Raw genomic sequence first — 20,600 nt, forward strand, 5'->3', positions numbered from 1 at the left:
AGGTAGTTCTATTTTTAATTTTTTGAGGAACCTCCAAACTGTTTTCCTTAGTGGCTGCACCAATTTGCAATCCCACCAACAGTGCATAAGGGTTCTCTTCTCTCCACATCCTCAACAACACTTGTTGTTTTTTGATTTATTGATGATAGTCATTCTGACAGGTATGAAGTGATAGCCCTTTGTGATTTTAATTTGCATTTCTCTGATGATTAATGACATTGAGAAGAAGTGATTTTTCAATGCTAGAACAGGACAACTGAAAATGAATTTATGTGTCAGCATAAGTTAAAACACTTAAAATGTTCCTAATTTAAAAACTTTTGGTAAGGTGATAAAAACATCCGGTTAGTTTATTCATAGAAATCCAAAGGATTTAGATTTAATACAAATGATGAAATTATATACAGGTATGTATGGTTTTTAGTTGGCTGCCTGAAAGAATTAAGCCTTCTTGGTTTGTTCTCTCTGTATGAAAGTTTGTACTACAGAGCATGTATAGTGTGTTATTAAGATGACAAATTATTTGTTAGGCCACTAGGTCTCTCAGGACACTTTAGCACCATCTTATAGGGGTGTGTGCTCTAAGACTGACACCTCATTATTTTCAAGTCAATTCCAAGAATTTCTATGTTATGAAGACAGAGATTAATTAGATTTTACCACTCTTGTTTTTTCATTGCTTTACTAAGTATAGAAGACTGTATTAGGCAACCGGAGTAGGTATCTTCAAAAGCAGCCAGCTGATTCTAAGACTAAGAATTTAAAATATGATCCTAGAGGAAAAGTACTTTTAGACAAACGCATCTTCAAACTCAGTTCCACCATAATTTTGAAGCTATGCCCAATATTTCAAGCATTGCAAAATGACATTTATATGCATTTGAAATATGTGTAACACCTCAATTTTATGTTATTATTAAAGCTAAATTGTACTATAGAAATATATTTTTGAAGAAGCTAAATTTTATTAACCTCTCATGTTTATTTCTCATATTTCCTCCAAACAACATTAAAACCAAGAATTGCTTACAACTTCCACACATTAACTTTGTTCTTTGTGGAGCCTCTAGAGAATCCTAGAAATTCTAATTAGAATTAGCCATTATAACCTACATATTTTATTATTATTTCAAGTTTAGTTAATATTAGCCATCTTCACTTTAATTCTTTTATGATGTCACTATTATCTATAATTACTATAGATTTTTAAGGAAAATGACACTCTTATTATAGTCTTGATGTTGATATGTTGCCAAATATCATCAAATCAAGTAATAAATAAAACTAAAACATGCACATTCTAATAGCTTCATATATGATGTATATTCAAATATAGTAATAAGGCCTTTTCCAGATGCCTCTAATATATATAGATATATAATTGTTTTTCATTAATCTAAAGAGCATTTTGAGATATACTTTGTCATACAGTATCATTATGGCTTGTAAAAAGAATCTAAACAATATAAGCATGGGATTATATTACAGAGAATAGGAATTTATCCTGGTCAGGATATCATATCTTGTCTAGCCTACTGGTAGTTACTCACAATCAATGCCTTCTCACCTATCTGTGAATACCCATCACTTGTCTGCCAAATGCCTGCTCAGTGGTCAATCATGGAATTATTGAGCCCCTAATGATTAAAGAACAAAACTCCATTTCCTCAATGTGAAGCCTGCCTTACTGTCTTCATCCCCAAGTCCCAACCCAACAGGCTGTGCTTTCAACAAAGCATGCACTTCACCTCCCCACCCCTATACTCTGCTAATGGTGTTCTTTGCCTAGAATGCCTTCTTTCTTTCTTCTCCTATTGGTGTTCTACTTAACTATCAAGGCCCATCTCAAATGATATTACCTCTAGGATCTCTATTTGCCCTACTCCAAATTAACTATTTCCATTTTGTGCTATTACGGCTTTTTAAAAATATTTGTTAACATTTAATACAACTTGACTAAATGTAGTAAGTATACCTCTTCCTCTCTCCCTCACTAAATGATGAGTTCCCTGTACAGGAACAAGACCTTCTTCATTTCTCTCTCTCCAATTTAGTATAGTGCCTTACATACGGTGGGTACTCTATAGAAATTAAATGAATTAAGAGATCCATTCTCTCCTAAAATAGAAATAATTCAGTTTATAATAAAAAATTAAAAATAAATTTCTCTATAACTCTAAGAATAAGTAACTCAAACAGAAAGTATATTTTAATGGTACTTTTTCATAGTAAATATTTACACATTTAAATGTTATAGGTATCAGAGCTAACATATTTTGAAACTTCTTTCTATTTAGTAATCCAAATCAACTTAGAACTCCCAAATTAAACATTTTCTTCAAACATAGATCAGTAATGCTTTACAATGCGTTTAGGGAACACTGAGATGTGAGCTCTCCAAATCCCTTGCAGTAGGAAGCAATGTTCAGAGGCTTTAGAACACTGTGTCTAAGAGCTTTGGAAATAGGTCTTAGAAACAATGAGTATGTCACACCTTCCAGAATGCCACAGAGTGATGAAAACTGCAGCAGAATGGGGAAGAAAGCGATGCCCTGGAGCTAGGAACACCAGGGCAGTGTGGTTCAGTAAAGCCAGGCTGATTTCTTACTGATCCTGCCACCTACTGACCAAATTATGAATCAAGGCACTGCAAGTGACAAGGAACTTCAGCTATTACAGTAAGATCAATCAACAGTTAAGTGTTATGAAAAGAAATGGCAGTTTTGTACCATTAAAATTTGTTTTGGTTATATTATGCATTTCCAGAATGTGCTGTTATGCTTAATTATTACTTTAAATGTGCTTTCAGAAATAAATCTTAGTAAAAGTGATGGTACTGAAAGGTGTTCCTGATCTGAGTTGTACTCAAATATTCAAAATTAGGAAAAAAGTAATAGTAGTATTGCATAGAAAATTCAGAGAATAAGTTAAGAAGAATGGAAATGCAGTATTCTCAGCAGTAAATACATGAGAGCCTTTATATGATTTTTGTTCAGTGTCACTTGGTTTTGATTAGGTTGTAGCAGCCACAGCAACAATTGCTTTTATTGTAACTGTCTCTATCAAGTACTGCTCAGAAGAGCAGGAAATTCTCTTGCCGAATTAGCAGTTATATTCAGTATCAATAACAAAAACAAAACATGCGTGCACACATACACACACAACCACATCATGCTAAATGAAAGGGAAAAGAGAATTCATATTTATTGAGTGCCTGCTATGCTAAGCACTGTGCTGGGTGCTTTAAATATATAACCTTATTTAATTCTCGCAACACTACTAGGTAAACATTAGTCTACTCATTTTATGGATGAGAAAATTCAGTCTCAGAGGTTACAAGTATCACAGCTGGAATGCAGATATGTGTGACTCCATCTCCTCCGGCTTTTCCCATTATGCAACACTACCTTCGAAACTCTCTAATGAGTTTTATACTTACCACTACGTTTCAAACTTCATTTTCTTCATTTGTAAAATAGTCACTTCTAAGGTCTGGATGAACGCTAAAATTTTATGAAACCTATGATTCTTGGGCAACTTAATACAAATTCATCAATAAGTAAAAGAGCAACTGCTCAATACAAAATGTGCAAAGAACTAGAGGGAAAATTTCACAGAAGAAAAGAAATTAAAATTGCCTATGAATAGAAGGAAAGCTGCTCAACTTTACTCCTAATTTAAGAAGTAAAAATTATAACACAGACGATTACAATTTCACCTCTGAGATGAGCAAAGGTTGTGGGAAACAGATACACATATATATTTTTGGTGGCACTATAAATGAACACAAACTCTTTGGAAGGCAATTTGGTAATATCTATCAAAATTATAAATGTACAGAGCATTTTATCTAGGAATTTCACTATTCGAATTTATCCTACGGATAGATCTTATGTGCACAAAGGTATATGTAGGTACATGTTCACTGAAACATTGGTCGAACTAGTGAAAGACTGGAACTAATCTAAATAACCATTAATAGGGGACTGGTTAAATAAATTAAAATAGGCCCAGACCACACCATTCTATGCAATGCATAAAAGGAACACAGTAGATAAACATAAGCTATTATGGAATAATATCCAAAGACATAAAGTGAAAACAGCAAGAAGTGAAAAACAAAAAATAATAAATATACATATGAGTTTCGAGGCACAGACTATTTCCAGGAGGCAATGCGAGAAATTAGTGAAAGTGGTTTTCTCTAGGGAAGAAGCTGTAAGTCTGGGATAGAAGGGATATGTTTACCTTGCATCTTTTTATTTTTTTTGTTTTTACTATATGCATACCTTAATATAAGCAAGTTTTACTTTGCCGATTTAAAAAAGTGATTATAATAAGTAGTAATCTCTAGAATCATTGAAGAACCCTTGAAATGTGAGTCTACTATAGCAAATAAGAAAAAAAGATCTAACGACAGGAATTTTTTAAATGTCAAAATTCTTCAGAATACTCTAATCCTCTCAGATTTGTGTGTGTGTGTTAACTTCAATATACAAGGAACAATAAATACAGCACAAGGACAGACCTCCAGTGTGCAAGATATGATAAAAGAGATGAAAAGAAATAATTTCCATTTCCATTTCTCCCTCTCCCTTCCCATCTCCCTCTCCCTTCTCATCTCCCTCCCTCTTCTCTCTCTCTCTCTCTCTCTCTCTCTCTCTCTCTCTCTCTCTGTCTGTCTCTGTCTCTTCTAAAATTCACATTTTCACATACTAAGGCATATTTTGACAATTCAGTCAACTGAATGATAAAGGTGCAAATTGCAAGGACAATGAAATACATCAATTTCTTAATTGTAAAGACTCATTCAGACTGAAAAAAAAATCAATGCTTAACTAAACTATCAATTCTGTAATAATTAGTTAAATAGTAATGTTAATATCAAATATCAAAACCCCACAGACCACAATATTGAATTATGAGATTGACAAGTTACCTATACAGCACAAAAGGTTAAGAATCTAATCATAAACAAGGTATGCTATTATCAAATCAGTAAAATATACTTGATTAGGTATCAAATTTTGATACTACTCCAGAAAATCTACTTATAGAAAAAGGCTATAAAATGTTCTAGGAAACCAAATTGACAAGTAGTACAAACGTAAGAGGAAAAACTATTTAAGCACTATGGCACCAATCTTATTCCAATTTCATGAAAACTGTGAGCCATTAGCATTCTGTTACATTATTTTCTCTCACATGATGAATCAACAAATTCACCTTCTCTGCTTCATGGTAAAAATGATAACTTTATAATAGAGGGGTATAACTCCCATATTAAATAATAAAAATAAACCCATATTTTCAGATGAATGACATGTATGGAAAATAAAATTAAAACAAAAAAAAGAGCTATCCTCCTGTAGTTGTTGGGTCAATACAGTTAATATGTTAATCTATTTATATTTGACTCTGCACATTGTGGAAAGATGACACATATATACACTGCTAGAAATTTTAGCAAGCACTTAATTCAACACATCAAAATAAAGAATTTATATTTAAAACAATAAAACATACCTTTTATCTGGGTAGCAAAATTCAGTGACAATTTTGCAAAGAGATCTGGATTTTCAAACTTGTCCTCCTTAACTTTTAACCAGAAACAGTTCTCAGATAATTCTTTGGGTTCAATCTGAAACAAAAATAACAAAGATAAGTTTTTAAAATATTACTTCATATTTATTTTTTTAAAAATTCACTTTCATCGAGATTGAAAGGCAGTTCCTTTATTCATCTACCTAGTAAATCGATTTTAGGATCTATCAAAATAATGCTTTTTAAGTAAATATTCATTGAGAAAGTCACAGAATTCTATCAGTATATAGAAAAGGTACACAATAGCAATAGGCCATATAGCAATTTACATTTTAAGACATTTTATACTGAAAAAAAAAAATCTACAAGAAGAACCTTAAAAATAATTTAGTAACTTCTTCCCTAACTCACATACATTCTTCTTGTTCCTAGATTTTTAAAAACGGAGAAACTAAGATTCAGAAATGTGAATTCCCCATGTTCACTGACTAGTTTGAAGGCAATAGCCATACTAATAGTTAACACATGCTTCCTACCATGTGTCCTATACTGTTTTAAGTTATTTGCATATTTAATTCATCTAATCTAATCCTCACAATAATCCTTTGAGGCAGGAGCTATTATCATCTCCATGTTAAAGGTGAGGAAACTGAGCGAGCTCCAGAAAGTTTAAGTGGCTGCCCTAGCTAGTAAACAGCAAAGATGGATTTAAATCTAGGCAGTGCAGCTACAAAGAATTGTGCTTTTAGCTACTACACTGAAACCCAGGATTAAAATCATGCATTTTACAGTACATCATGATGCTTTGTGACACATAAGTACCATTACACTGTACACTAAATTGCTAAATTAACATATCATTACATTTACACACACCAGGCCAACAAATTCTGGATCCTACATTCCGGTGAATTGTATGAATAATAATAATAATAATAATAATAATAATAATAATAATAATAATAATAAAAACCTACTTTCTAAAACCATTTATATTTCATTTACTTTTATGACCAAAGCAAAAGTATATGCTTAACTTTAAAACTGATTTAACAATTATTCTGGTCAAACCAATTTACTATGTAGATACTGTCAGGTATCCCTATAAGTATGTTCTTAAATAAGTCATTTTCCCAAATGGTGGTCTGGGTAACCATCTTCATTAGAAGATTAGTTCCTAGTTAATAGGGACTGTGTCAATCTTGATAATAAGGTTTTTTTTTTTACATGATATATTATTTGATAATAATAAAGCAATATAGGATTAAAAAGAAAAAAACTTTCATATATCATATCAAAAAGCAAATAGTTTATGTCACTACTGGATACTGTCACCTATTCCACACTATCAGAAAGTTTAAAACTAAAAAAAAAAATTCATTGTCTAAAAACAAAAATTAATAAGATTAAAAAGCTCAATAAAAAGACTGTATTTACAAATGTTATAGTACTTAAAGTTAACAATGGTAAAAGAATCCAAATTAGTTTTCATTTGGCGATATATTTTACCTATTATTCTCTAACACCACCCTCACTTTGATTTTTCTTTTGCCTTCTACATTAATTCCAAATTATCTGTGGAGTTTCTAATCCTCTAGGAACTAAACTGAAGGCTGAACAAAATTAAAGTAATATATGAACTCACAAAGGAAAGCAGAGAGTCAAGAGTCACGTTCTCAAACAGTATATAATACTTATATGTAGCAATACAGTTATTCACATATTAATGATCGACCATATCTAGACAAAACCAAAAAACTCTAGTTGGAGTATTACCTTTGACCAGTTGATTCGCTTCATGGACACCTCAGGTGTATATATTTTTTTCTGCTTCATTCCAAAAGGCAGATCTATTGGTGCTCCTGGGGGAGGAGGAACTCCTCCAAGAGGAGGTGGAGGAGGAGGCCCCCCAAACAAAGGTGGTGGTGGTGGTGGCGGTGGTACACCACCAATCATTCCAGGTAAAGGAGGTGGAGGAGGAGGGGGAGCTCCTCCGGGTAGAGGTGGTGGTGGTGGAGGTGGTGGTGGGGATGGCCCAGCACCTGGCAATGGAGGCGGGCCTGGAATTCCTGATACGCCTGAGAGCCCATGTCCCTAAAATAGAAAGGACCCAAAGTTTAAATGCTTAAAGTTAAATATAAGAGCAAAGAAAACTTATCGGTAGACATTTGTGCTTTGTTTAAAATTACACATACTTTATTTAATTTAGCAACATCTAAGGGCTTAACAGTACATGAAAAACACTTGCATAGATTTCTGATCAGCATTATTAATTCGACATTGACTACTTCTGCTAATACACTAATGCTAAGAAAATTGTCATCCTCAAAGATTTTGTGAAAACACTCCACCAAAATAATGAAAAATTACCTTTCATTATAAATGTATGCAAAGGAGAGGTATGATATATGGCTTGGGCCTATTAGACTAGTTGGTTTGAACATAAGATAATTAATACATAAAAGGTCATAAATTTGATTCCCTTGGGGCCAATTAGCTTTACATAGAGTCTGTCTCAGAGCACCAGTAACTTAGCTGTCTTCTAATGCCAATAATTAATACTAAGTAATAGCCACATGCATATTAATATGTTTATCAATGCTTTATATCTATTATTTCTTTTCATTATATTATAACCCTGCAATGTAGGTAGGGCATTTTTATCTCACTGTTTATAGATGAGGAAACTGTAACTGCGAAAAGGTTAAATGACCAACCAGAGTTCACACAAACTGAAATGTGATTCAGATTTAAATGTTCTTCTCATACCTAATGCAGTCTTCTTTCCATTACAGCAGACTGTCTCCTCATGAATAGGTGTTATTTGCCATGAGGCAAATTAGTTCACACAGATTGGGAAAGAGTATGATTTTTTACTACCAGAAAGAAACTTCAAACTCATTCTCTAACATGAGGGATGACAAATGAAGGAGAACATAGTATTCCATATTTTCTACTTTTCTGATGATTAACCCGTTCCTGTTTCTTTAAACCATTACCGATCGCAGTGGTTCACTTTACAAAATAAATGAAAACTGAAGTTATTTATTATAAACATTCCTAAGAAGCTACATCAATGAACAGATATCTTTTGTAATTAGGACATGACATTAGACTAACTGAATGAAAGGTTTAAAACCAATAAAATTTCTTGGTATAGTGTTATTTTTATTTGGAGAGCAAGTCTTCTTATCTTCACTAATAATATAAATTTCCTACTTGGACTAGTTAATTGTGCTAACTTAGAAATATCTTTATAAAATAAGTAAGTTAAAGCATAATTTTGGAACGATCAACTTAAAGGACTGATCTATTTACAAGATTATTGAAAATTAACAATCATAAGTCATTAGAATCAGGAAAATGTTTCTCATATGACTCGGCATATACTGTCCATATATTTACATAATGAATGTTTATGCGTGTATCTACATATATACAATTAAAGTGTTCATACACTTAACAAATAATAATCCTCTTGTGGAATGCAATCTTCTCCTGAGATTAGGAAGATTTAAAGGTAGAATTAAAATATGTAAAATTCTTTTAATTTTATTTTTAATGCAGGAAAATTATAGAAAACAATCTGATTTTTACAATGTTGATTGAGGTCAAAGAAATTCTGGGAAAATTTTAAATATTTTTTCTGAAAGTTTGGGATATTAATTTACAAGCTTTGTGTACAAGCGGATTTGTTGAATAATTTGAAAGGTAAAATGTGCATCCATTTTTATATTAAGACAGCAAAATGAAATACATGTTTATAAATATCAAATTTTGACTCTATTAGATCATATTTATGATATAAAAAGATGTGCAACCACAAAAATGTTACTGCTTTAATAGAAAATTTTACTCAAATATGTATTTTACAAATTTAATGATCTAAAACATTTATATTGTGCCAGCAGGCTTTAAAAATCAAATTATATCAGCCTTTTTCTTCCCTCCCTTAAACAATTAGGAATGAAATGATTAAATTAGGCTACAATAGACTATGGCAAATGAATTTAATATTGGACACAATTTTGGGTGCACTAGATAGTACTATGTGACTCTGCACTTTTACAGATTAGTTAATTTAATAATAAATAAGCAACTACTCACTAAATGGTAAGGCCATATGCTAGGTGCAGTAGGGCCTTGAATAAGAATAAAGATATGAAGTAAAGACACTGTCCTCAAGGTGTTTATACTCTGATGGGAGAAACAAAGCAGGCACACAAATATGACATGAGTGGCCTATGAAAGTGATATAGAAGTTCACAGAAATACCTTAATGGAAGTTTTGATCAAGTTTTCCAAATACTTTACTGAGCTTATCATTAAAGAATATGTTTTGCAGGCACAGGCGAGCATGGGAAGGCATTTCAGACAGAATAATATAAGCCAGCATTTCTCAACTAAGTTCCAGGAAAACACAATTTTCCAGGAGATTTAATAGGTGGTCTGACATAATGGGTTCTGTGGTTAAATAAGTCTGGGAAAGCTGTATGAAAAAGAGTTAGACAGGATTCCTCAATGTAGGACATCGCAGACCCTTTAATATGCTAATAAGTATTGTGAATCTCCAAGAGGAGAATTTCCAGTGTACCAAATTTATTGGACTATGGAATGCTTTCCTCATGAAAAACCTATTAGCATCTCTGTAACTAATGTCTGGGAAATACTGGCAGAAGGAAGTGTGGAGACAGTAAATTCTAAATGTGAAGAGAGAAAGGTGACTTAGCTGCAACATAGGCTGCAGTTAGGGGAGCAGTCAGAGACTCAGCTGCAAAGGGGAGATAAGAGAGCCCAGGATAGAAGGCCTAAAAATCCTGGTAAGGAGATTTTTATTTAATCCTGAATGCAACAGGCAACCTCTGAACATATTAAAGCCTAGAGTGACGATAATCAGGGCAGTGTTTTAGGAAGATTAATTTGCCATTGACAAAAGGATAAATCTGAAAGGAAGAGACTATAGGCAGAGAGAAAAGTTAAGAAACAACTGTAATATTCTAGGCAGGATGTAATGAGAGTGACCCTGGGTGATTCTGGGTTTTGATGCAAGGGGGAAAGGGTGGAGAAAGAACTGATATAACTTAGTAACCAGCTTAATTTGTCAGTCAGGGGGGTGGGGAGAAGGTAAACAAAATTCTAGCTTCATGATAAGAAAATTGGTGATAACATTTAAACAAATAATGGAGACCAAGCTGGATTAAAGAAATAGAGTTGACCACAAATAATGGGTCTGATTTCAACATGCAGCAGAGACTTTCCACTTACAAAGCTAATCAAGAGCTGGAGATATAAGACAAACTCAAGAGACGACACCTACTAAAAGGTGATATTTGAATTTACGATACTGAATGGAATATTAGTGCAAGGACAAAAAGAAAAAAGAGCAAAAAACAGAACATTGGTGAGTGTCATCAGTTGGGGGTCAAAAACATAAAGAGAAACTGAGTTCTCCGAGATATAAAGGGAAGTCCGGTGATACCAAAAAAAGAGAAAGATTTAGTAAAAAGAAGTTATCAAATATTATAGATAAACGAAACAGACTAAGGGTAGGAAAAGTCCACGGCATTGAGTAATTTTGTAGTTCTTTGGTGACTTTAATGTCATCTTTCAGTAGACTGATGGAAACAAACCTAATCAATCAACCAACACCTGAGCATCTATGTTGGGGTGATCTTACATTTCTTAATATTCATTTAAAATGTAACATGTGTTGAGAGTACTTAATCAGTTCTAAAGTTTGGATATCATAATTAAGATTTTAAGTGTATATGGAAGCTTTTCATCATAGGGAATATAGGTGTAAATGTGAAGTTTATAGGTTTTGAAATTATAGTAGTCAAGATTTAAAGAGATCTCAAAAAGTTTTTGGGATAATTAAAATTAAGAAGCATTTCCATGTTACTTTAAAAAGAAAATACTATGCATCTAATTTTTCAAATCATCATAAAAATCCCATCTCAGAAACAGTTTTGTGTAATATATTCTGAAGGGAATTAAAGTTTTGCCATCCTGAAGCTGCCTTTTTCGGATATTGATTTTAAGCTGTTTATTAAGAAACAAGACTCAGAAAGAACCTTTGACCTTCTCTCCTTTCCTGCTCAAGAGATTCCCAATAGAAAACCCTTCTTCAGGAAGGAAATCTTAGAATGTTTTCCTTAGCCTAATTTAAGTATGGTAAATAAAAGGCCTTCAGGCAGCAGCCTGTTAGAGTCCTCTGTGTCCCATCATTTCTGAGGTGCCAAGCAAAAATTTGCCTGCCATGTGTGTTCCTCTCTTCCTCGACTTCCAGTAAATTGCCCATTCTCACTTCTGAAGTCTAAGACTCCATTTCCTCCCTTTTCTCCTTTGTCCAAAATGTCATATATTCCTAATGTTGCCTCACTATCTTTAGAATTTTCATGCTTGTGTGAAATCCCCATGCATATGTATTAAAACTTTGATTTTCTCCTGTTACTCTGTCTCTGTTACTTTGATTATTAGCCCAGTTACAAGAGCGTAGAAGGTGGGAGAAAAAGGATTAATTTTTTTTAGCCCCCATAATTCCATTAAAAACGCAGGGCAGTTTAAGCAAGTAATGCCTTATTTTTTATCCAAACACTAAAATGATTTATTGTCCTGGAAAATCAAATCTGCAGTTATTTCAACGAAAATGTGAAGCTGACAAAAGTCTGCCTCTGGTCACTTTTTTCCTTGAATCTAACAAGATAATTTTCTAACACTGAACTCACTGTGACATGACACAAAGTCTATATCATGTTTCATTACCTGGGTTCGAAGTTGTTGGATTTCTGTTTCAAGCTCTTTGATTTTTTCTTCTTTTTTCTGAAGCTCTGCTTGAGCTTCCTGTCGAGCTGTGAATTCTTCGTCAAACTGCAATGATCACCACCATAAATGTACACTTAAAAATATACAGTTTTGAGAAAGCTTTAAACATTATGTATTAAATAAGTGAAGTGTCTCTTGCTTCACTGAATTCCCAGGTCCCTCAAAAAAAAATCAGAGCTCCTGATTTTTTTTTTTTCATGACAATTAAGCACCTCTATGGGAAATGGTGTGTTGCTTGCTGGTGGGAGTAAATTAGAAATATGCCCCCAACCCAAGGTAAACAAACCCATTTTGACTTCTGAAAAAAATACAAAACCAAGTTTTAAAAGGATGAACTGAGAAGTCTCTTTTCATATGTAATAGATCTTTTTGTTATTTTGAAAGTTAGGTTTTCGAATAATTCATTTTTTTGATGTTTCATTCCATACTTTCAAATTTATTCAATTAGAAAATGAAACCTAAAAATTAGCCATCAAGCAGTTCAACTCCTTAACTATATTTAATCTTGAAAAGAGATTACACTTTTAGAGCACTCAAATGGAAGCACATTAATATGAATTATAATATTTCTATTATAATCTTAATTGTCTAGCATCTAAAAAGTAGTACTCCATAAAATCTGACAGTAGCATGATATATGCTGTAACGGCATTCTCCTTCAAATGGCTAACCAAAACACTGGTATAAATGTTCCAAGAGGAAAAATGAGAGGTTAAATTACAGTGTGCTAAGCCAAGGAGACCATCTGAATGGAGAATATCCATTTACTGCATCCTGCCCAGCCCTAACCTCAGTCAGAGCTGTAAGCAGGCCCAAATAAGCCTGCATACCTACAGTGAATACGGCTTATGTCCAGCTACAGAACATTTGCCTTTTATTGTCAATATCACTTCTAGTCATTTTAGAAGTCTATACATTATTCCAATGATGTTATATCTGTTTTTAAGACTGATATATCTAACTGCCTAGAATTGCCTTTAGAGTTTGTGAAACAACAACAAAAAAAGTTATGTGCACTACTAATATATATTAATCCTCTCAGTAGATTTGACCTTTGGAAATTATAAAATGCCATTCAGATCCAAGCCTGAAGAAAGAGTGAGTGAACAAATTGGATAATAACAGTGTTTGGGGCAAACCTGAAATACTACTTAGTTAATTCTTTTATTCATCTCTACTTGAGTCCCAGGAAAATGTCCCACAGAGGTTGGCCTAAATCATGTCTAATCTCTCTAAATTTCAAACCCACCTCAGATCCTTCGGTTAGCAATGACCCTGTTTCCTAGTTCACTGAGAAGATGGAGCTTTTTCAACTTCACTACTATTCATGTTAAGATTTATCTGATTCTATACAACCATCTGCCCTCTCAAAGTTAGCTTCTCCTGTGTGCTTCTCAAGCATAGTGTCTATACACTGTACAGTTTTCCTCTCCAAGTGGTTTGTTAATTAGTACATTTGAAGAAAGGCACACAATGTTTCTGCTTGTAATTTAAAATGATCTTAATTTGTAAAACCACAGAAAAAAATCAATGAAGCCTGAGATATGCGAGCTGGAAAACTTAAAAATCCACTAAACTTCTCCACTTCTTTTAATGACAAAGAAACTGAGATCTAAACAGAATAAGCGGCTTACTTAGAGTTACAGCTAATTAGTGGAAAAGCAGAGATCAGATCTTACAACTACTGCTTCTCATTCTAGCTCCACCACCTTTTTTTTCGCTACTTTATATTGTCTCATAAAATCACCAAGATTAAGAGAAAGCATACAGATAACCAATGGGAGACCTTATATGTTTTCATTCTAAATGTTGGCGATGAGAATAAAGCATCAAACACTGAGATTTCTTTTTATTATTTCAGGACTCCTTTTCCCATAACATATGCTTACAGAAAATTTTACCAGGTAGATCATCACAATTTGCTCCAGTCTTGTGGTGTCTAATCACAGAGCCAACAAAAAAATTAAGGAGATTCTGAGATTTTCGAAGGGAATTTTAAATGTGCTACTTAAAACAAGAACATTAGAACTATAAAGGTATATTAATCAGAAAGCATACATTTTCTTTCACCAATAAAAATGACAGCTTCACACAAACATTTTATGCTCAAGCTCTTAAAAATCTATTCTAGTAACCGAAAGAGCAAAGACATTTCTTTCAAAGCCCTGAAGTAACTTCAGTAATACTCTATAATATGATAGCAAAAGTGATTATCTAATCTCCAAGGTAAGTCATAACTTTGAAGAGACAGCAATATGTAAGCACTTTATCTTGCTGTCAGAGGCTGAAAACTGGAGAGCTTTTAGACTTTTGCTTCAATCCTTCTCCCTGCCTCAAACAGGAAGAGAAAGGCTATACTAAAGCTTCACAGGGTCTAGAACCAAAAAAAAAGGCAACATTTGGTAGAAGCTAATAAAATTGTAGCTATGCTTACATGAAACAAGGAAAAGACAATCTCAGAGCTAATTAAAATTAAGATAATCATAAAGCTGGCATTTAATAAGGTATTAACACACAAAGAGAAACCTCAAATTCCAGCAAGCCTACATGAGGCAGCAGCATCATTTAAAAAATGAAAACTATAAAATTCAAAGAAGGCAGGTCTAAGCAGATGCACACACACACACACACACACACACACACACACACACACACACACAAAGAAAACATTGTGTCATTCTGTTGCTATCAAGAGCACCGACTTTAGAATATAACAGATAAGACTAGCTATACATCTCACAATTCTTCAAGGAGCTGCCTATTGTAAGTGTGAGTTGCAGGAAAGCAATGGAGGAATATATTTTGGTTGACTGATTCTAACTATATTATTCCATAAATGTAATTTTATTTCATTAATCACTTTAATAGAATATGGCTAGTGTTTTTCTTCCCTAATGGATTAAAGGTGATAAGGAAGGAATAGTAGCAACTTTATCGTCTCAAGGAAGAAATCAGTATGCCGTGGTTATGTCTGAATCTGGAAACACAGAATACTACGTAACTGAAAACAACATTTATAAGGCCTCACATAAAGAAACAAGGGAGAATAAAATGTGATTAAATTACTACTTTAACAATAGCAGCTAATATTTTATAACTTTACCTTCTTTGAAAATTCCACTGCTTTTTGTTCACTTTCTTCAACTTTTGCCTTGTTCACACAAGAATCTATTACGATTGACAAAAATAATTAGAAATTATTGCATCAGACCTCTAGGCAAAAGATGGCTGCCAGCCTATAATTCGACCACGTAGACAATTATTTTTATGTCAATTGCTATTACAGGGAAATTGACCTATACTACACATAGAACATAAACCACCACATTTTCTTTCTTTCACATACTAACTGAATTCAATGATAGTATTGTTGAGGCAAAAAACCAAGCATCCAAGCATATATTTGACTAAATCATCAACATTTTAAAGGTATTCAACTTTTACAATTATAGAATTCTTTAAAACTTGTTTTATAGTTTATTATGTGTGGTAAGATTCCAAAGAATCTATGCTTAAGATTATTGAGACCCAGAATGCAACTAGAGAGAGAGATACAATAACATTCACTAATTTAGGTTTCCTAAAGAAAGATGTCACTTAAATAACTTCTGATTGGAAGCAGAATATATTATATAAATAAGAAACATCAAACACTCCAGAATATAAATAACTGAAAACTCTCTTTTGGACAATATTTTCATTATTATACATAAATACCATCTCTTTTGTACCTAGCTATTCCATACTTATTTATCTGAAATAAAAACATATGTCTATGCCCAGACTTGTATATGAATGTTATAGCAGCTTTATTTACAATAGCCAAAAACTTAGGAAGAACTCAAATGTCTATCAACAAGTAAATATATAAAGAGATTGCAGTATATCTATATACTGGAATAGTACTCAGTTTTAAAAAGGAATGAACTATTGATACATGTAATACAACAAAAATGAATCTCAAAATAATTATGTTGAATGAAAGAAGCCAGGCAAAAAGAGAGCACATGTTGTATATTTCTAGTTATAGAAAATTTTAGTAAATAAAACTAAACTATAGCAAGAGAAAGCAAATCATTGATCATCTCAAGATAAGGAAAGACTACAAAAGAGAATGCAGAAAGTTTCTGGGGTGATAGAGATGTTAATTATCTTGACTGTGATGATGGTGTTAAATGTACATAAATATAAAGATTTATCAAACTGTATATTTTAAAGGTAGGTAGTTTTCTTCATGTCTAGTATACTTTTTTTTTTTTTTTAAGAACTGTGTGGCTGGAGCAAGGCAACTAAAGAGCAAATTGGTAAATGATGAGATTAAAAATGGGCCAGATCTGTGCTGTGCTTGCAGTGGTTGATAATGATCGATTAAAATTTCAATCTGAAGATATCAGAAATTAGGGAGGAATGTGATCTGATTTATAAAAAATATGAGACTTACAGAATTGTGAAATCAGAAGAGACAAGTCCAGGAGATCTCCTAGAAGTTCTTGAAGCACCTGCTAATCTTTGTGATTACATGTGTGTATGTGTATATGTGTTCTAATGAAAGTTCCACAGCATTCGTCAGCTACTGAAAAAGTTCTCTGACCATAAAATATTAAGAACCACACATATATTTGATTGATCTGAATTTAGAGATTAAGGAAACTGAAGCCTAGAGAAATTAAGTGATTTGTTCACAATCACAGAGATGATACATGGGTCTAAGATTCTGACTATCCTCTCTCACTTGATCCCTTCCTCTCTCCTCACTCCAATGCTCTTGATGAACAGTACACAATTGTAAGTACCTGGCACAGAGTACAAAAAAAAAAATTGTCTGTGAACACTGAATGATCTGGCCAAATCAACAGTAGGGTATTACAAGCCAATACAAATATTTGGAAATAGTCTCTTACAGCTCTCTCAACAAAATATGAAATGAATTACTGAGTTTATTAAGCTCAATGAAAAATATCCAGTGAAACCACCATTCACAATAATTGCTAGGTAAGGTGAACTGGTGCATACTTCCTAAAAAGCATTTGGTCTTTCACAGTTCATACTCTCACTTAGAGAAATCAATCCTAAGGAAATGAGAGAAAGGTAAACATTTATACAAAAAATGTTCACATGAGATTAATTTACAAAAGTAAGAGCCCAAAAACAATCTAGATGTACAATAAGAAAGGACTAGTCAAAATGATCATGGTATTCCATAAAATGAAATATTATAGACATTTAAAGTCATATTTTAAAGGTTAACATAGATAAATTTGCACAATATAAATGCTCCATGAAAAATCAACATATAGACAGATAGAGGGGGGAGAAGGGAGAGAAGGGAGAGGAAGGAGAAGAAGAAGAAGAAGAAGAAGAAGAGAGAAAGAGAGAGAGAGAGAGAAGAGAGGAAGGGAAAAGGAGGGGAGGAAGAAGAGGAAGGAGAGAGAGAGAGAGAGAAAATGTACTGAGCTGAAAAGTAAGATTGGTGGTTTATTCTGTCACTTACGTAAGTCTCTAGATTGCCTAGAATAAGTGAGCAGGAGTTTTAAAATCAGAAAAAAAAATACATGATAAATAATAATAAGGAATTCATCTCTGAATATTACTGTGAATCTGTTCTGTATTATGAAGTGAAGAATAATATATAATTGGCATTTAACAGCTGTTGTTTTCTTCCTTTAAAGACAAGACAAATGAGTTCATACTGGAATCTTAGCAATAGTGATTTCAATTAGGTATAAATAAAACTGCTTAACTATAAGGTCAGATAGCATAGCATATTTCACAAGAGATGTTTCACATCATCCAGAGATTGTTCCAGAAGGTACAACTAACTACCAGTATAGGATGATACAAGTAGATGAACATAATGATCTCAAATTCTTTCCTAGCTCTAAGGTCTATGAAATATAAATTGATCTGCTTTGATAGAATTAAAAGGTCTTAAGTTACTGAAATAAGCCTATATTTATTTTCTCAAACTCGAACACTAATAATATAGCAATATTACTAATTAGACACTATTGTATACATTATTTCTACAAAGCCACTAAGGTACCAGTATAAACTAAATCAATGGATTTCAGACTCATGTTTCTAAAAAGCAAGGCATTCATATATGATAATAAAATGATTTTTTTGTGTTCAAACTTATCAAATACATTAATATTTTCAATCACACAAGCAGAACTCTCATGATGATCATAATTAACAATTATAGTGACTGAATATCCAAAAACTGAATGATTCATCAGATACTAATAGAGGAAGTTCAGTGAGAGAGTTATCTTTAAAAAGTGCCTATTATACAGAAGAGAATAAAACACAAAGGACATTGAGTATTATATTACATACCTATCAGATGAGTTAAATCAATGTCTAATCTTTGCCTATACTTGAAATCTGGGTCCATACCACTGCAGTGCAGCACTATCTGTGAGACACACTCCTCAATTATTTTGTAATACTGTGGCCTGAAAAAGAGAAAGCATTCTTGAATACCTTTTCTACCTATACGAATCAATATACTTAAGAGGTGATTCGGCATGATAAAAGAACTAAGTCTTTTTCTAACACTGTTTAAAAAAAATCTTCCTAGTCATTACATTCCTTTAAGGAGAAATATGCCTATGTTTAAAGATGGTCTGGAAGTTATAGCATAAAACCCATTGTGATGTAATCAACTGTGGACACTTAGAGACTTAATACTCTAGTATGCAGAGATTCATTCTTGGGTACAAAAATACTTATCAACCTTAACTTACTTAAGTTTTTGTTCCTAAAGGTGATGAAAACAAATGACCTGTTAGTCCTACAATGGACACAGAAACGTTTCTAGCCTCTATAGGTTCTCAATTTCAATAAGGGATGAATATCTTGGCATTTGATGGCAAGCAATGACGAATTTACTCCAATACGTGAATTCGAGATTAGCTATAACAGCTTACAAAACTGGACTGAGCCACTTATGCTACAGACTATTCCAAAGATACGTGCATATATTTATGTATGTATTTTAAAAGATCCATTTTATAGAAGCATACATACTTAATATGCATGACTATAGCCTCAATTTGTTTAAAGTGTCAAAGGTTTTAAAACATATCCTAATTCTATAATCTATCAAGGCAATTCTGGACTTAAAAATGAGTTGCACACTTCAAAAAAATTTTTAAAGGCACTTTTTACATTAATATTTGGGGAAATTTAGTATTTATCAGTAACTAATAAATTCAACAGAGAAAAATCAGAAAGAAATACTACTATAGACAAATTATGACATAAACATCCTTAAAATTAGAGTCCTAATAACCAGCCAACCTACTACAAGTTTGTAAATCAAACCAAATAGTTTCTAATTGTTCTTATATGTATGTCTTCTGTCATGGGGCTGGTATCAAGAATAAGTAGTAATATATATTACACATATGAGGCTCATTCAAGTCATCATCAGGTCTAGAGTAAATAATACTAGATTATAACCAGTCTAGTCAATGACTCTTTGGGTAAACAAGGAAAACACAACTGTTCTCCTTAAAGAAAGGTTAATTATCCCTAAGTAGAATGCAAGTACTTGTCACACTTTTAGCTCACATGAATGTTCTCAAGATGAAAAGGATGTCACATTAGAGTAAATTCTCATTTATTCAAAGTTACTGAGAAATGCATGGTTTCACACAAATTATTTCCCTAAGTAACTGCGTACACATGGCCACAGCACCCCTTTAATTGCCAGACTTATTTTAGAAAACAACAATACTTTCAAATGCATTATCATCTTTCCTGTTTAAAAAAAAAAAGCAGCATAGAATTCGATATTTCAAACATTTTTTCCTATGTCTCTATAACATCACAATGTCCAATTATTGTATTGCTCAGAACTTAATAGTTTTCGATGTGGCTTTAAGAACTGTCATTTTTGTTAGAACAGTACTTGACCCCATGGAAGCCTTCCTTTTCCCTTTAATCAAACAGGCTTTGACAAATCAGAAAACCTAGGTTGCTAGAATGTCACACATATTAGAGTGTAAAGAACTAAGAGTCTCTTGAACAGTTAATATATAAGATTGTGGTCACCAGCTTATAGATGATTTCAGCCACTTAGAAATCTTTCTCTAACTTTCTGGTTTTCAGATATATTTCCAGTTATTAGACTCTAAAACATCTAATTTTATGAATTATTATCATAATCACTTATTTTGAAGAATTACATTACTCAACATAAGGCTGAAATATTAGCATTATTA

At 32.8% G+C, this 20,600-nt stretch overlaps 1 protein-coding gene across 11 annotated transcripts in view; it reads right to left on the reverse strand.

Moving 5' to 3' along the window:
- DIAPH2 (diaphanous related formin 2) overlaps positions 1–20,600 on the reverse strand; it is a 939,022-nt gene that overhangs the window by 696,649 nt on the left and 221,773 nt on the right. For all 11 annotated transcript variants that reach the window (XM_039859137.1, XM_039859172.1, XM_039859127.1 and 8 more), the window contains 5 exons: positions 18,709–18,827; positions 15,473–15,537; positions 12,310–12,414; positions 7,321–7,638; positions 5,527–5,641 (listed from right to left, as the gene is read on the reverse strand). In XM_039859137.1, coding sequence (XP_039715071.1) covers positions 5,527–5,641; positions 7,321–7,638; positions 12,310–12,414; positions 15,473–15,537; positions 18,709–18,827 — 722 coding nt within the window. The remainder of the gene's footprint in view (positions 1–5,526; positions 5,642–7,320; positions 7,639–12,309; positions 12,415–15,472; positions 15,538–18,708; positions 18,828–20,600) is intronic.

Source organism: Pteropus medius, unplaced genomic scaffold, assembly GCF_902729225.1.
Source record: "Pteropus medius unplaced genomic scaffold, Ma_sr-lr_union100, whole genome shotgun sequence".
In the NCBI taxonomy this organism is placed as follows: Eukaryota; Metazoa; Chordata; class Mammalia; order Chiroptera; family Pteropodidae; genus Pteropus; species Pteropus medius.